The 19,511-nt window shown below is 36.5% G+C and overlaps 1 protein-coding gene across 3 annotated transcripts in view; it reads left to right on the forward strand.

The window, feature by feature from the left end:
- Window positions 1-19,511, forward strand: part of LOC123539304 (low-density lipoprotein receptor-related protein 1-like) — a 286,494-nt gene that overhangs the window by 230,733 nt on the left and 36,250 nt on the right. For all 3 annotated transcript variants that reach the window (XM_053530562.1, XM_053530564.1, XM_053530563.1), the window contains 6 exons: window positions 8,125-8,256; window positions 9,144-9,491; window positions 10,977-11,126; window positions 11,859-11,993; window positions 14,518-14,658; window positions 17,843-17,934. In XM_053530562.1, the coding sequence (XP_053386537.1) occupies window positions 8,125-8,256; window positions 9,144-9,491; window positions 10,977-11,126; window positions 11,859-11,993; window positions 14,518-14,658; window positions 17,843-17,934 (998 nt within the window). The remainder of the gene's footprint in view (window positions 1-8,124; window positions 8,257-9,143; window positions 9,492-10,976; window positions 11,127-11,858; window positions 11,994-14,517; window positions 14,659-17,842; window positions 17,935-19,511) is intronic.

Below are 19,511 nucleotides of genomic sequence, written 5' to 3' on the forward strand. Positions count from 1 at the left end.
ACACAATCTTGTGCGCACCATCTCTCCTCATCCCCTTGACACAATTTAATGAAACTTCACACAAGTGATCAGTAACAACAGTAATTGTGCATGGGGCATGTTAGGTTCTTTCAGAATAAAAATTTGCAGAGTTATGGGACTTTGTTATTTTGTTACTATACTATATACATAGACACAATCTTGTGCGCACCATCTCTCCTCATCCCCTTGACACAATTTAATGAAACTTCACACAAGTGATCAGTACCAACAGTAGTTGTGCATGGGTCATGTTAGGTTCTTTCAGCGACAAAAATTGCAGAGTTATGGGACTTTGTTTCTTGTTAACATACTATGTACATACAGTCTGCATATGCAATCTTGTGCGTGCCTAATCTACCAAACCCTTACACACAGTTTAATGAAACTTCACACAAGTGATCAGTACCAACCCTAGTTGTGCATGGTGCATGTTACATTCTTTTAGATAAATATTCTGCATAGTTATGGGACTTTTTTTTTTGTTACTATACTGTATACATACAGTCTATATACATACAGTCCACATAATTATGCAATCTTGTGTGCGTCTAATTGCAATGTTCTGTGTCAGTGCATGCGGGGGGTACATTCATCACCTTTAGTGATAGCTCTAGTTATATACAGATTCACCTATGTGGTATAACCTCGAACAACTACACCTTGAAAGAATTCAAAGGAACATATTCTCTTTTTTAGCCTGCCCACTTAGCTCAATAGGGAGAGCACAGAACTACCAATCACAGGGTCGTGAGTTTGAGCCATGTGCAAGGCATTATGTTCTCTGTGATGATTTTAGAAAAGATATTATGTCTGAAATCATTTGTCCTCCCCCTCGGATTCATGTGGGGAAGTTGGCAGTTACTTGCAGAGAACAGGTTTTGCAATGGTACAGAATCCAAGAACACTAGTTACGTTAACTGCCCACTGTTATATAACTGAAATACTGTTGAAAATTGGTGTTAAACCCAAAACAAACAAAGATAAATATTCTTTTATATGGAAAGCAAATTCTTGATAAACTTTTCCAGTACAACAAGTTCTGTTCAAGCATATTTTAGTCTTCTTAGTGTTCTATTTAAAGAAGTTGTATTTTATGTTTATACGGTTTCACTAGCACCTATTGAAAAATAAAACATTAATGAGTCACGCCGTGAGAAAACCAACATAGTGGGTTTGCGACCAGCATTGATCCAGACCAGCCTGCGCATCCGTGCAGTCTGCTCAGGATCCATGCTGTTCGTTTTCAAAGCCTATTGGAACTAGAGAAACTGTTAGTGAACAGCCGTGCAGGCTGGTCTGGATCCATGTTGGTCACAAAGCCACTATGTTGATTTTCTCAAGGCATGGCTCAATTTTAAAGTCTTCCAAAGATATGAAGTGTGCAGTTCTGTGCACTTATAAAATGTGATACAGCAAAATTTATTTGATATTTGTGCTCTTTGTAACTTCCCCACAGATAATTGTAAATTCTAACACGACTTGATTTATCTTCCTATTAAACAAAGAAGGCTAAAAGTTCTGGGTTATTTTACACAATTCACTGTTCTGATGTCATTATTATGCCATAGTGTCAAACAGCATAGTGACACGTTGAAAAAGAAACCAATAAAAACCGGCAAGTATTTGATGGACGTTGTCAAGGATGTACTTAAAAATCCTTGGTAACATGTTAGATTTGATATGATACATCTCATTTAGTGATTTGCTCTTGAATAAAACAATTGTTTGTCGCTCAGATGCGTATTATTTTATCTATCGGGCTGCACCCTCATGATATAACAACAAATCATTGGATGAGTTATATTATTTTACTACCCGAAATTCTACACAAGAAACAACTGCAATATTCACAGTTTACTATATGTTTATTTATACATTTAGGTATTATGACATTCACATAGGCTATACTGATTATAGGTGCATATGATACTGCAAGCAACAACTTTAATTATGTAATTCACACTTGTATATGAAAGTTATTATAAATAGTATGGCAAAGTTTGGCCACTCCGTTGTTTGTAGTAACCCTGTCGACCGGGAGGAAACCAGACGCGCCTGTAAAGCACCACATCATTACTCCACGGTTTGCTGTGGAAGCAACAATCAGCACCACACAAACGCAAGGGATACCACAGTACACCAAAGTAAACCAAACACCCCCATAACTCGACGGTTGGCTGTCAAAGTAATGAGGAATATTTAGCGTACCAACGGAGCCAGGCAACGTACTGTGATTCTAAGCAAAACGAGCAAGGCTACAGTACACCACAATATTTAGCGGACCAACGGAGCAAGGCAACGTACTGTGATTCTAAGCAAAGCGAGCAAGGCTACAGTACACCGCAATATTTAGCGGACCAACGGAGCAAGGCTACAGTACACCACAGTAAATTAAACATTCCCCATAACTCGACGGTTGGCTGCCAAAGTAATGAAGGAATATTTAGCGGACCAACGGAGCAAGGCAACGTACTGTAATTCTAAGCAAGGCAACTATACTATAATGAGCAAGGCTATGACATAAGCAAGGCTATGACACATTTAAGCAAGGCTAGTCAGATATTGCCAAAGCACTAGAGCAATACCTTTTACACAGTAACATCCATACTATGACAACGTTCGTAAGCACGCCCGATCGCCCCCGCGGTCGACAGAATTTTTCTCGGCCACAATAAATTTGCCAAAATTTATCCCCCAAAAATTCTGAGTGAGATTTCTTAAATCAAATATAGTACTTTTATCACAATTATATTTGTTCTATAAACGAACCTAATTGAACCATGTAACTTTAAATATAAATAAATTGGCAACTTAACAGACATGACATGCACGGCAAATCTTGCCAACATCACGTGCAGATTAAATGAAATCACGTTAAACCTGTGTATAAGACCTTTTTATCTAGAAAGAACTTTTAACCAAACAAGAACTTTTAACCAAATCGTTTTCGTGATAATGGTGTATAATACAACTCAGGTTCAACCTTTGAACGAAATAAGTAATAGATTCGGTAAAATTTATTTGCTTTGAGTACAAATTTGAGTTAAAGAATTATGTCCCAATCAATCAGTTTAAAATCTGAATCCAACCTCTTACCCCATTAATTTAGGCGATAAAAACTGTCTCCTTTCAACGAGTTCGGAAATTGGTCGTATTAGACATGCCGATATACAATTCACTTCTATACAAATCTTAATAGTACATACAATAGATTTCCTCGGTCCAGTAGCACCAACAAACCAGTCTATAAATAGATTGCACAATCGCACTGAAGTCCCATTACGAATAAATGGTCAGGCAAGCACGTGTCTATTTCAATATTATACTTCGCTTCGGTTAGCAACACACTTCTCTGTCTGACATAACATGACCTAATTTTAACCTTGTAATCGTGTTTGAATATCTATAAATAGTTCCCTCAAAACAAAGTCAATGTGTTGCCTTCATATTTGCGTGACTAAATGAAATGTTTTCTTTGAAAAACTTGTATTTGTCTCGTATTTTTGTATGTATATAAACTGAGAACTTATGAATAAACTTGAAACTTATATGATGTTTCAAAATCTTCAACACGCACACGAATACAGATTCAATCCAATGCTTATAAATGACGTTGACATGTCTGTCTTTAGTAAAAGTATCAGTTAAGTTTTGTCAATTCAAAGAAATATTTAATGTATTTAGACTTAAATTGTTTATATAGCAAATTCGGCAATGCTGATCTTAATCCAACAAATTTTGCGCGATCCACGGAATTATTGAGATAAGTTTTCATAATGGACAATATCCCTACTCGCTAAGATTGCCCCGTCATAAATATAAAAGAATCTGAACATTGAATAATTTTGACTAATTTGTAAATTCTATATACACTTTATTTAAAAACCCGTTTTGACCCTGCCAACACTTACACAATGTTGTGTCGCATTTCTAAAAGAATTCCAGAAGTTTTAGACTGCGGCTACAATTGACCTTTATTAAGCAGAAGCTTAAAACTGGTTTGCTCTTTTGATGTCTGATGTGACTTACAAACATCGAATACTGATTATCGTGATACAAATTTATATCGTTGACATGTGTTATATGATCTATTCGAAAATGATTTGGTGTTGACAATTCGCCTACTCAGACCATACCAAAAATAAGACGATTTTTTTTATTTTTTTTTTTATAATATATAACTTAGCGGACAGCTGGTATAGATCAACTAAACCCAGTATTACCCGTTCCTGTGACAACCTTCTAAATTCGCTACACAAATGATAAACTTGTCCTGAACAGCCAAGTATGTTGTAATAGAATTTGATAATTTAAAAGAAGTGTTAAGAACAATATGATACGCGATGTTGGAATTGGCCTAAAACATACCAGCTTATCTTATATTTACAACTATGATATTCTATTATAATCTTTAATTACAAAACAAACAGTGACACTGTCAATGGGGAACAATTGAAAAAACAGTTATATCTGCTGTTATCCCCCGTGAATACCATCCAAAGTACATGTTACCTGACACAAGTTACCTTAGAAGTAAAGCCCTTCAAAATAAATATGTAACAGCTGTATGTTAGAATTCGAAACAAATGTCTATCAAGAATTAATGATAATCCTTAAATTTTGTAGAAAAGCTAACCACATTATTTATATATACATATATTTATTTATTTATTTATTTTACTCTAATATTCTCATGGTCATACCGATATAATCCCAAACTATATTAATTAATATAATTAAGGTGATTTGACTTAATTCAATTAAACCTTCCTTCCTTTTTTAAAAACAAATACATGTACTGTATATTCAAAACAAAACATTCAAAGAATAATGAAATAGTTGGGCTGGACCGCAAGTTCATAACATTACTAACTCGGTCCGCCCCAGACAGGAAATGCAAAACAGCCTCTCAAACATTTAATGTAGCTAATGGTCATATACGAAAGTTCGAGCTTTGACAAAAAAATTCCTCTCCAACTCCAAAACAAAAACGCAGTAATGCAACATTCTCCGGTATCGGACGGGTCCAAAACACCAAACAAAAAGAAACTGTTAAATACATTTCAACTTCTTAACACAAAAGACCGCATGCATTTTGTTTTAAAACCTCTTGTGAGCATTTGACGTCGATATGAATAAAAAGATAAAGTAAGATTATTTGTAACGATATCTTTGATAAAAGGGGAATCGAATATTGAAACAATTATCCATTACAAAACAGTTGTACTACTTTTGAATCGTACTGACTGACTGTAAAGAAAAACCAGATTTAATATAAAGAAAAGAAAAGAAAAGCACTTTTTTCAACTTTTCTAATAACGTTATCATTTTCTATTTATAACTATATATTAAAGAACTGTATTCGTTTGTATTCAATGACGGTAACTATACACGATTTGCATGAAAAAATAAGAGGTACACAAGAATTCAATTTGAAATTGACCGTGACATATTCTAGGCCAAGACAATGTGTTTAATGTCTTAACATTTTATTGAATTAATATAGCAGTATGTATGTAAATCTACATCCATGTATTTGGTTACATTTCAATCACTCTTTGTTTCTGCAATATTAGGCAATTATTCATATATCCTTTAAAAACTATGCTGAAAAGATATTGTATAAATAAGTTTGCAAATAACATTGCGCGAACCAATTTATCCAGGAACAGCCTAAATTTACACCTGACAACTTTGTATAGCTGTATATTACCTGTATTACAAAGAAAAACATTTCAAAGGTCGACATGCAACCCTAACAAATTCGACCTCTTTATTTATGTTACATTTTATCCAATCTGAAATTAAACAGTGGATCTTAAATTCTTATTATCTGAATGCACGTGGACTCGTATACATTAATGAGATCATTCAGGGGCAGAATTGTAAGTACTTCCAAATCATAAATTTTGACTAGTGAATTTGCTGATTTTAAGATCCCGATAGAACTATGCTGTGTAACCTGGTCAGACTTGTGCAGGTGCCTACGTTTCACGCATGCCGGCGGATTCTCCCGGTCCTGTGCTACTTATCGCAGGATGACAGCCGGTGATTGTAAGCGCATGTATGATAAAAAATTACTTGAACATCAATTGACATAAAGCTACTAGTATAAATAATAAAACAAATTTATCTACTATCTAAGACGCTAGTTTTTCCTTACAATCTTTCTGCCCAGTTCCGATAAACTCGTCCAAACTTAACCCGCATACTCATGATACTGGGCCATTCACTATTTAGACAATTCAACGGTCCCTTTTAGATTCCAAGGCGAGATTAATGTAAGACCTTCTGCAAATATGCTATTTAATTGCTAGAAATAAATGTGCAAAGTGTCCTCGTCCTATGCAACGTGACGTCACTAACTTGCTCTACGAGCACCTTGCGAATAGTTAGCGGAAATGCTATTTGTGAATCTCGTGTTTTGGAAGTACCAGAAAAATTAATTTTACAGTTGTTAAACGAGAAACGCTAATGGTTTGGTTCGAATCTGCAAATCATAAGAATTAGGGCCGCCACACCCCATATTTAGATTCTCAACGGAAGAACGGTAATTATTAGACTACAAAATTATGTGCGTGTTTCAAATCAATAACAAAAGACATACCAGCATTTGTTTGATGCATGAGATTTATTGGCAAATCCACCGTCTTTTGTTTGCTTTCCTTGGTCATCCTCCAAACAAGCTGGCTTGCCTCTACGTTCCTAGCGCTCTGTATCGTCCACGTGGCATGTAGATCTAGCTATTCAATTTAACATCGATCTGAAACGCTAGCCAGTACACCTTAAATTCAACTGTGAATATTGCACGTGATCTGAAGTTAATATAATGCTTGAGTGGTTCCCAGACGCTAAGGCGTTCATCATTACTCTATTGTGTTTAGACAGGTAACCAATAAATCACAAAACCAGAATACTTGACAACAACGATAGTTTCTAGTTTACACACGTAGCAACAAGATCCATTCATTTCGTGAGAAAATAAATGTAATTATTTTTAGGCAAAATAATTTTTATTATTTCTTAAATAAATAAGGAAGTGATAGGAATTGTAGATTTTTGTGTACAGTCTAACCTGTCTTAAGCAGCCAGCCAAGGGAAGCAGACAATTTGGCCGCTTAAGCCAGGTGACCGCTGATCGGAGGTGCAGCCAGTATATGTATTTTTCAGACTTCTGACCAGTCTATAGCCTTTAGGCCCATTTCTTTTTGGGTTTTCTATTATTATTTTACCAGGATACAATGACGTGCATTTGCCTTCGCAATACGAATGGTATTCTTAGCAATCTAAAACTCCGGCGTGGTTTTTTTACTACAAAAATTGTTACAGACAATTTCCCAACTTCAAAACAAGTTTGTTTACAATTTTCGCCATTTTGGTAAGAGAAGCTACTCTCGGCGCTTATTGTCTACGTTAAATCTAAGATTGCCGTTACGTTCCGTAAAAGATAAGAGTGGTTTATATTTTTTTTTTTCAAACACAATTAATTTCGTATACATTTAATAGTATTTTGATGACAAAAGTATAAAAAATCACAAATATTATGCTACTAATTAGTTATCGAGTATTATCTTTAACCGAGGTCAAACTGTGAACAACAAATTTGACACGAGGTGACACGTTAATTGCCGATAATTACTGGCCATTTGATCATAACAAAAGGGGATTACACATTTGGTTATCAGTTTTAATTGAGAAGCTCATGTCATTTTGTCGTTCTTGTGGTGAAGTCACGCGAAACTTAGCAACCACGTGCTTCTCAAAATCGGGTATCTTCGGCGATTATTGCCTAAAAATAATTGGATCTGGAAGAAAAATGGCCGCTGAAAGGGGTCAAATACGGCGGTCGGGAGGCAATTTCGGTGGCCGCTGGCCGCGGACGGCAGGTGGCCGCTGAATAAAGTGATAAAATAGAGGAAAATCCGTCGGGGGCGTCATAAAATGGCCGCTGAACGGAGGTGACCGCTGATCGGAGGTGACCGTTAGTACAGGTTAGACTGTATGTTGCTATTCATAATTAAAGTAGTTTCTGACATTAATTTCGCTAAAAACAAAAACACCATCATTCTGTTGAATAGGTTTGTGCACTTTTTTTTTTTTCAGAAACGAGAAATTGCACAGACCAGGAGTTCAAGTGTAAAGAGGGCAACAGGTGTATACCTCTATCCTTGGTTTGTGATGGAAGACATGACTGCAAAGATCATTCTGATGAATTGACTACCGATTGTCTATCCGGTAATTTGATCTTTCAGCGCTAATAACTGAATTTGTATGATACAGCTTGGATCCCATTTTTCAAAATGAGCCGCGCCATGAGAAAACCAGCATAGTGCATTTGCGACCAGCATGGATCCAGACCAGCCTGCGCATCTGCATCAGGATCCATACTGTTCGCTAACAGTTTCTGTAATTGCAGTAGGCTTTGAAAGCGAACAGTATGGATCCTGGATGTGCAGGCTGGTCCGGATCCATGCTGGTCGCAAATGCACTATGTTGGTTTTCTCATGGTGCGGCTTAAATATTTCATTTACTTTAATTTAATCTGACCTTTTGATTTATTTAAATATTGCAAATGATTGATAATTATGCAAAATGTAAGAATGTCTGTCAATTTAATTGACAAAGTTTTTTAGTAACTTCATAGTATACCAACTTGAGATGTTGCCCTTAACAATTAACTTCAATATACTTTGAAATCATTATTATTTTAAGGGACATGGCCATGTGGTTAAGGTGGCTGACTTCAAATCACTTGCCCCACATGGATGTGGGTTCAAGCCTCACTTGGGGCGTTGAATTCTTCCTGTGAGGAACCCATACAGCTGGCCTAAGGAAGGTTGGTGGTTCTACCCAGGTGCCGGCTCGTGATGAAATAATGCATGGAAGGGCAGCAGGGGTCTTCCTCCACCATAAAGCTGGAAAGTCGCCATACGACCTATAATTATGTCGGTGCGACATTGAACCCAATAAGATATTATCACATTTAGGAAATTGTGTTTCTGTCAATCCACTAAAAAAATCTCAGTAAAACAAAAAATACAGAAATCCCATTTTACTGCAAAATACTTCTTCTTACTCGTATGTTTTTTTTTGTAAATCAAGAGTTTACCTATCATTTTCAGCGGTCAAGTGCTCAGCGACAGAATTCCAGTGTGTGGCAGGATCATCATGTATTCCAGGATCATGGAAATGTGACGGAGAAGATGACTGTCTGGATGGTTCCGATGAGCAAAATTGCCAGTCGAATTGTGGACAAGGGGAATTCACTTGTAAAAATGGTCGATGTGTGTCATTTCTTTGGAGATGTGATACAGAAAACGATTGCGGTGATAACTCAGATGAAGAGGAATGTAGCAGTATTGCGTGTCCAATCGGTCGGTTCAGATGTGGTGATGACAAATGTATTCCCCTACATAAAAAATGTAACGGAAGGGTTGATTGTTCAGATGGGCTAGATGAGAATATCTGCAGTAAGTCTCAGTACTGAAAAAGTTCCCATTTTACTGTGAAATCATTTAATTTCGTGGGCATGAAATTTCGTGGTTTTGGTCAAAACCGCAGTTTCGTGGGGATATGAATTTGTGGATTACAACTTTTGAACATAAAGTGAATGGGAATTTTACTTGTTTGTTGGGATTAAATTTCGTGGATTGCCTCAACCATGAAATCCACGAAAATTAGTCCCCCACGAATATTAATGATATCACAGTACACCTTTATTTGTAGTAAAAATACATGATACTGTAAAAACACATATTTTCGCTGGGGCAAAATTTTGCGAATTTTAAATTTTGAGTATGTTTGCGAGGTTTAATGTTTGCAAAATGGTAAAAATGGGATCCTGTTTGAATTTGATTTATGCAAATGGCGAATATTTACAAGAGGATCAGTTTTCACGAAAAGTAGGGCCTCTTGAATATAGCAATATTAATACCCTTGTGAAAATTTCTGCTTCTAAAGTAATTGGTTAAATTAATTTCCTCAAGTTGCTGGTCTTCAATCTATGTTTAAATCTACATAATTAACTTTTATCCGTTTTTGCCTTTGCGACCAGTGCAGACCAAAATCAGCCTACATGTCCATGCAGGCTGTTCATGGTCTAAACTGTTCACTATTCAGTAAGTAAATATCTAGTGAACTCCCATTAAAATAATAAATGGTTCTGCCCAAATTGAATGATGGACATGCCGATTTTAGAAATTTAGCAGGAGCAGGGTAAAGGTTAAAAACTTGTGATTGAGGTTTTACTAGTACTTTTTGAATGTCAGTGGCTAAATGAGCCATGCCATGGTGGCTTTCAACCAGCATGGATCCATCCGCGCAGTCTGGTCAGGATCCGACTGTTTGCTGTTTCTCTAATTGCTGTAGGCTTTGAAAGTGAACAGCATGGATCCTGACCAGACTGCGCAAATGCGCAGGCTGGTCTGGATCCATGCTGGTGGCAAACACACTATGTTGGTTTTCTCATGGCATGTCTCAAATTGTTTAAATTCAAATAGTAATACTCTGGATCTTGACATATATAGTTTCATAATTGGTCGAGGATTTTAGCTATGGCACTAGATGTGCCACTATGTTAAGAAGGCACAAACAGGTCATATATTAACCCTTACCCTGCTAATTTTCTATAATGAACTTGTCCATCTTTCAATTTGGACAGTACCATTAGCTGTTTAAAGGGGTGCTTTCCAAAAAGATACTGACTGAATGGCGAACAGTGTAGATCATGATCAGACTGCATGTGCATTCGTGCAGACTGATCATGATTTACACTGGTCGCAAAGGCAGAATCAATCGTATCCTGCATGCTTAGGGTTAATACTTATTATGTTAAGAGAGGTAATTCTATTTATAACTATCACAAAATATAAAAATGATATAAAATAAAAATCTTCCCTGAAGTACAATGTCAGCAGTTGATAATATATGAAGTCATGAACATATTTTTGTTTCAGCCATTTCTAAGTGTCCATATGGTACATACAAGTGTAACAATAATCGTACATGCCTGCACCCACACCAGTTGTGTGATGGTAAGCCAGACTGTGCTGATGATGGTGATGATGATGACGCTGATGATGAAGCAGCCAAAATTTGTGCTAAAGGCAAGTTCCAAATAGAGCAGTCGTCATGAAATACTTTTGTAACAATCTTTTTGACTATAGATAAATTAAACATGCTTAAAGCAGTCAGAACTTTCAGTCCGCTGTAGTTTTATGATAAAAGAAGTAGGTGTCTGTAACTTGATCAAATTGTTGTGTTCATTTGTCTTGAAGGAGTTCTGCTTATTTGTTGCACTTGTTTATGGCCATTATGAATTATTTGGTAGATTATTGTTGGAATTTTGCAGTTATTTTATTTACTGCAATATTTTAAACAGTCATTAGTCATCTGTGACATTAAGTGGGAACTTTGAAAAAAAAGTTTGTATGAGTCATTTAATATAGTGTCTCAAAATGTGGATTGTTTCCATCTTATGATATATACCTGTGTATTTTAGATAACTACTAATGTAATGTGGTAAACTGAAATTTTAAAAAAACATTTAAGTAATGATAAAAATGTTTAAAGAAAAAAGTTATGCTAACTGGGTTAAATTTTGAAAGGGAATTTTAAAAAAGAGTTAGAAAAAAAGATCACTGTCTGTAATTTATCATGAAGTTGTTGGCTGTGGAGGTGCTGGACAACAAAGTAAGGGGATAAAGGCTTTTGTAACAAACATATTGAACTGTAAAATTGGTAAGACTATTTAGTGTAATTTAAGGTCAGACAATAGAATGTTTGATAGAAAATTCGACTTTTTAAGAGAGTTAAGTATTTGGTTTTCCTGTTTTCAGACAAGTTACAGTCCTGTGGCATATTGAATGGTGGCTGTGATCAGAAATGTACCTATCTTAGCGAATTGCACATGACAAAATGTTCGTGTGATCCAGGTTATGTACTTGAGGATAATAACAGAAGACTTTGTGTTGGTGAGCTTGTTTTTCGTCTTAATATTTTCATGCAATCAAAGACTTTAGAATTTTTCTAGCACTTGTTTTAGCTCGCTTGAGCCAACAGCTGATGGTGAGCTTTTGTGACCGCTTGATGTCTGTCGTCTGTCAACATTTTCTAAAAAATCTTCTTCTTAAATACCACTAAGCAGAATTACACCAAACTTCACTGGGGTGGCTCCGTTTCAAAATTGTTCAAAGAATTGAATTCCAAGCAGAACTCTGATTGCCATGGCAACTGAAAGGAAAACCTTTAAAAATCTTCTTGTTCAAAACCACATGGCATAGAGCCTGGATATTTGGCACGTGACATCATCTAGTGGACCTCTATGAAGACTATGTAAATTGTGCCCCTGGGAGGAAAAGAAGCGCACCCCAAGGGTGCCGAGTTACATAGACTTACAGTGAAACACCGCTCCCTTGAGCATCGATGACTCGAGCACCCGGGCTCGCTTGAGCAATTCATGTAGTCCCGGCCGATTTCCTTCTATTTTCTATGTGAAATTACCATGGCTGGGTCGAGCATCGATAACTCGATCACTCGAGCATGACACCTGGTCCCTGTGTATTAATTTACTCTTTGTTGCTTATGGCAAACTTGAGCAAAATTTTTCACACCTTCGGCAGTCAGAATGTATCGGTTATTTTAAAATTTTCTCACGCCGTGAGAATTGCATGGTCTATTCCCCGACTGTCTTAAATGTTTGTATGTGGTATATTTGATCTGATAATGAGATTAATTATTGATGAAAGGTGGAAGAAAAATTTTATTGATCCAAATTGTTATAAATTATTACATTTTTTGCGGGATCGAGAAGATAATTATGAAATCTTAATATTTTATTCAACAATTGTTTGCATGCAAATAAAGGAAATAATATAGCCTTTTCATAAAAATGAGACGATAATTATGAGATCTTAATTTGGAGAAAAAAATTGCGAATTCGATTACAGTATTTCAAATAAATAAAATGTCTTAGCTGTTTCTTCACATTTGCCATTTACGATCTATCATAAATAACGTTTGTAATACGATTTTTCTTGAAAATGTCACGAGTGTGTTATTATTACGCATCACCGTTTCCTCTGCAAATGTTTGGGTCGCTCGAAACCATGGATAACTTGAGCATTTTGCTCATCCCCTTGCGACCTCGAGCGAGCGGTGTTTCACTGTATATAGGAAAATCTTTTTAAAAATCTTGTCTAAAACCACAAGACCTAGGCCTTTGACATATGGTATGTAGCATTTTCTTGTGGTCCTCTACCAGAATTGTTCAAATTATGCCCCTGGGGTGAAAAGAGGCCCTGGCCCGGGGGATCTCAAGGTTTACATGGACTTATATAGGGGGAAAAAGTAAAAATCTTCTCGTCTGAAAGTTTAAGGCCTATGCCTTTGATATTTGGTATGTTGCAATTTGCCTAGTGGATCTCTACCAAGATTGTTCAAACTATGCCTTTGGGGTGAAAAGAGGCCCCACACTGGGGGTCAATTTCTCATATAAGTTATATATAGGAATAGATACTTCAAAAATTATCAGATCATTTTCTCTAGACTGTTTATAATTATAATTACCTGATGACCCCATGCAGTTAGGGGTCACTTGACTGCGGCCTTGACCTACTGACCTTCTCTCTTGTTTTTTAAGATACAGCCTTGAAATTTGGATAGTCTGCACAGTTTTGCACACAGATCTTAAAACTGACTTTCAGTTACCATGAATGTGACCTGGTGACCTACTTTATAATATTTTAGTATCGCTTTGCCATTTTAAACATGTGGCTCATTTTACTCAGGTGAGCAATCCAGGGTCATCATCACCCTCTTGTTGGACATATTACATGTGTGTTATTGTGTTGTCCATTCATTCTTTAATATTTTTTATTGCTGACACATACAGTAAGATAAGTACAGTAACTACAGCTTTAAACAGTAGGAGCCCATCAATTTTTAAGGTGACAATTCTAGACAACTGACCTTGAAACTAAGAAACAGACTTTAGACTAATATTATAGTCTGGAAGTATAACTGAGCATTACAGTTTTCAACTTTACATGACTGAGAAGAGAGATGTTTTAGGGAGCTGTGACTCAAAACAATAGGTCATGGGTACATGACTGAAATAAATTTCACAAGAGGAGGAGCCCTTCAATTTTTAGGGTGAAAAGTCAAGATGACACTGACCCTGAGACTGAAAACCGATTTTAGACTAATCCTAAAATCTTGGAAGTGTAACTGCTTCAAGTAGTTAACATAACTGAGAATAATTAAAGACTGATGTTTTAGGGAGCTGTGACCCAACATAATAGGTCATGGAGACCAGAGTTAAATTTGTTAACTTTTTTAATGTCGAAAAATTTAAGTGAGAAAGGATAATACCAACATCTCTCAAACTTTAAACAGTTTCTTATTAACACTTCAGGTAAATCACTATTGTTGTTATGGAAGGTTACTCAAAGATCAAGGTCACAAAGACCAAAGAAAACTTTTTTGTTTTATTTACAGAGGCAAATCCTTGTGCTGATTTTGGAACATGTTCACAGCGATGTTCGTACTCAAGGAATGACAGCCAGATAAATTGTACATGTGACATAACATACAAGGAAGCGAAGGATGCAGATAACAACACCGTCTGTATACCTGGAGGTGAATATATACGACATGTCTGATTTGTGTGTGGGCTGTAAGGGATAGGGCATCAGACACTTGACCCACAGGTAGTGGGTTCAAATTCAAGTTAGGGTGAAGTTAGAGCATTTTGCCTTCAAAAGTGACTATGTGGCTAAGTGGTTAAGGTTGATGACTTTGTATAAAGATGCCTCTGAGGCTGAATGGTTAAGGTTGATGACTTTGAATAAGGGAGTCTTTGTGGCTGAGTGGTTAAGGTTTATGACTTCAAATCACTTGTCCCAGTGTGGATTAGAAGCTTACTCTGGACGTTAAATTCTATGTGTTAGGAAGCTTTCCAGCTGGCTTATGGAGGTTGGTTGTTCTATCAAGAAACCTGGAGCCTTCCTCCACCATGAAAGCTAGAAGTCATATGACCTATAATTGTGACAGTGAGACATTAAACTCAAAAAGGAAGTCTGACAGAGCTCCAGATAAGCTTTTGATGCAATTTGGTATTTACCCATCACTTTTTGTGTGAATTGGGTTTTGGAAATCTGAATTGGGTAAAAATAACCAAGGCTTTTTCAAAAGTAATTGTGTATTTGCTAAACCCAATTGGGTATTTCACCATAATGAGACGACATGTCATGTGCAAGACCAAGACCCCTAGCTTCAAGGTCAAGGTCAAAGGTTAACTGGGTCTATTTCGTGTCTGGGTCTTTTTCTTGTCCGGTCCATAACTCTGCCATTGATGAAGGGATTTTAAAATTACTTTGCATCCCTATATTGAGATGATGTGTCATGCGCAAGACCAAGACCCATAGCTTCAAGGTCAAGGTCACACTTGGAAGTCAAAGGTGTTTCTTGTCTGGTCCATAACTCTGCCATTTATTAAGGGATTTGAAAATAATTTGACACAAATGTTAACCATATTGAGGTACATCATGCATATGACTAGGGTCCGTGGGGTCAAGGTCACAAAATTATGAATGATTTTTTTGTGCAGACAACTGTAGCATTCTTGAACAGTCTTCGGGGGCATTTGTCACCAATAGTGACAGCTTGTGTTTCTCTTGTGGCTAAATTGGATGAAACATGCTTACTGTTACAGTATGTATCATTAACCAGGTTTGACTAATTTTCTACATGCCTGTAAGCAAGGTAAAAATGTGTATTTTAATTTATAGTTCTAATTATGTAACTTTAACCAAGGATATTTTTTTTCTTGTTCCATCGTATTTTTTTGCCCTTTAAATGCAGTCGGAGATAATTCATCCACAAAATCCCCATTGATGTATTCACCGCAATGTTTTGCTCTCCCATAAGATGTTGGCCAGTAATGGTTGCATTATATTACCATGAACAGAAAAACTGTCTTTGTTGAACAGCAAAATATCTTTCTATTTGTTTGTTTCTGCTGCAACAATGTTTACTGTATAGTGGGATATATTCACGGTGACAAATGTTCGCGTTTTCTTTAGAGTTTTGAAATCACAGTGTCTTGATTTCACGGAAACTACTATTACTGCGAATTATAAACCTTGATCAAAAACAAAAAAAGGGAGGTTACTCTTCCTAGACATGCAAATAATAACAAACACGCAAATAAATCTGTCGTCGTCTGAATAGAGACGCATATAGTGTGTAATAGAAGCTACTAGTAATAATTCAACACGTGCGAAATTAAGTTCTGTAATGCATTGAAATAATCTCACCACTGTTTTATTAATATGTAATCACATTTCGAAACACATTGTAAGTAGCTCCTTACGAAGTACTCATACAAACCCCATGTTTATATTAAATCCAGCAATTGCAATGAAAATTACATCTGGTTCTTGTATTCTTGGTGTTACGTGTATTCTAGTCTACGAAAAAGTTGGTTATTACGAGGAAATGGCTTAATAAAGGGAAATGCAGTATAAAAAGGTCGCCTTTAATAATTTTGCCGGATCCAACGAAATTAAATGATGATGAAAAGGCAACTACAATTAACAAAAATCGATTTGTAAAGTATAACCGCTATATAACAAACAGTTCAATGTTTTTCACACCTTTATTTCTCATGTGTATAATTTCTAAATCTATAGGATCGAAGCAATTAGTGATAAAGGGAATAGACGATAAACACTAGATCACCCTGTTATTGGCTTTCCCTTGGTGAAATGTATATGTTCGCGGTAAAAAATAATCACGGTGTTTAGATTTCGCGCTGTCAATGTTGACCGCAAATTTAGCAAAAATTAAACCTCTGCGAATATAACCAGCTATACAGTATCTGCAAAATGTTTTAGTACTAGAAGTGGTCATTTTATCTGCATTTTTGTTTGTTAACAAAGCTTTCAAATAACACCGATCAGACTGAATGGTCCTGTGCTTTTTCCGATAAATAGCTACCAGTTCTGCCGTAACGTATAACCATGCAGTCTGTTGTTTAGTGTTAAAGTTTCGTACCCATTCTGTAATACAGATAATACAATATGCATCCAATTTTTAATGAATTAGGTATTAGGAATTTTAATTGCGTTTCAGTACGCACACTATGAATTCAGCTGGGTTTTCTGCACCTTTAATTGCATAAATATGCAAATACGCAGCTTATCTAGAACTCTGGAAAGAAGACTTTGAAACAGTTGGTCACTACTGCGGTAGTTTTAAGAGCCTCACTTTAGAATGTAGAGCTTTTACATGTAAGAAAGCCATTCAGCTGGAAAGTCACCATATGACGTACATAAAATTGAGCCGCGCCATGAGAAAACCAACATAGTGCGTTTGTGACCAGCATGGATCCAGACCAGCCCGTGCATCCACACAGTCTGGTCAGGATCCATGCTGTTTGCTTTCAAAGCCTATTGCAATTATAAGAGAAACTGTTAGCAAACAGCATGGAATCGGACCAGACTGCGCTGATGCGTAGACTGGTGTGGATCCATGCTCGTCGCAAATGCACTATGTTGGTTTTCTCATGGTGCGGTTCATATATCTTCACCTCTACATCACATCAATTATCAGAAATTCATAGCTATTCAGACAGTTTAAAGATGGATTTAACTCAAAAGTACAATTCATTTAAAACCTTCACCCTGAGTAACACATAAACAAAAGTAAAATCACCCTGAGTGGGACAAGCTTCTCCAAAATCAGATAACCGCAAAATATCCAAGTACAGTATAAACAAAATATTTCATTGATAAACACAAGTGTTTCTACATTTATACAGGTGACTCCCCAATATTAGTGTTTGCAGACGAAGACAAGATATACGAACAGAAAGTGATTGATCTCTACGCTGATGACTCGACTGGTAGGAATGTAAGTAAAAAGACAAAATGGCCATACTACCCTTCCTTTTTTTTTTTTTACTGAACTTTGGTACAGACAAGAGTGCAAGTTTTTTTACACACATACATGGCTAAACATTTTTCAGTGAATCTAGAATACAGCCAGGATATTGCCTTTGGAATCATAAAATAGGTTGTGAGTAAATGTAAATTTGTATTAAGGTATAACTTATGTTCAGGTGTTTCGCTAAATTTTCAAAATGGACTGGTCCATCATTCAATTCAGGCAAAACCATTTATTATTTGAAGGGGTTTTCACTGAAAATTCATTGACTGAAGACCTTGATCAGACTTCACGGATGTACAGGCTGATCTTAGTCTGCACTTGTCACAAAGGCAGAATCACTTGCCACCAGCAGGCTATGGTTAATCTGTAAGCAGATATCTCTGACATCAGCATATGAACTTGTACATTGCGTTTTCCCATATACAATAGAAATTAATTGAGCCATGCCAACATAGTGGCTTTGCGACCAGCATGGATCCAGACCAGCCTGTGCAGTCTGGTCAGGATCCTTGCTGTTGCTAACGGTTTCTCTAATTGCAATAGGCTTTGAAAGCGAACAGCATGGATCCTGACCAGACAGTGCGGATGCACAGGCTGATCTGGATCCATGCTGGTCGCAAAGCCACTATGTTGGTTTTCTCATGGTGCGACTCATTTAAGCAAGGATTCTGTAAAGTCGACTTCATTTTCTGTATGCAGAATCTTCGTCAAAAATTTGGAAATTTCAATACCAGTTATAAAAACCTGTTTTTGTCACAACTAGTAAAAAATCAAGCTCATAACCATGTCATTTTTAGCTCAACTATTCAAAAAATAAGTAGAGTTATCCTACTCACCACAGCGTCGGCATCACATCTTGGTTAAGCTTTTCAAACCAGTCAACATTTTGACAGTCTTTTGAGATGAAGCTTTGAAACTTTCAACACTTGTGTACCATCACCATGTCCAGTTTTAGTTTTAACATAGAAATCTTGGTTAAGTTTTTCGTACCAGTTCTTATTTTGTGTTTCGACATATGGCTTTTAAACTTTTATCACTTGTTGTACCACCCGACAACAAAGTTGTAAGGGGGGGTATACTGGTTTCAGGTTGTCTGTCTGTCTGTCCGAGTTATGGGACTTTGTTTTTTTGTTACTATACTATATACATAGACACAATCTTGTGCGCACCATCTCTCCTCATCCCCTTGACACAGTTTAATGAAACTTCACACAAGTGATCAGTACCAACAGTAGTTGTGCATGGGGCATGTTAGGTTCTTTTAGAAAAAAAATTTGCAGAGTTATGGGACTTTGTTTTTTTGTTACTATACTATATACATAGACACAATCTTGTGCGCACCATCTCTCCTCATTCCCTTGACACAATTTAATGAAACTTCACACAAGTGATCAGTAACAACAGTAGTTGTGCATGGGGCATGTTAGGTTCTTTTAGAAAAAAATTTGCAGAGTTATGGGACTTTTTTTTTGTTACTGTACTATATACATAGACACAATCTTGTGCGCACCATCTCTCCTTATCCCCTTGACACAATTTAA

This window comes from Mercenaria mercenaria, chromosome 18 (assembly GCF_021730395.1).
Source record: "Mercenaria mercenaria strain notata chromosome 18, MADL_Memer_1, whole genome shotgun sequence".
NCBI classification, from domain to species: domain Eukaryota; kingdom Metazoa; phylum Mollusca; class Bivalvia; order Venerida; family Veneridae; genus Mercenaria; species Mercenaria mercenaria.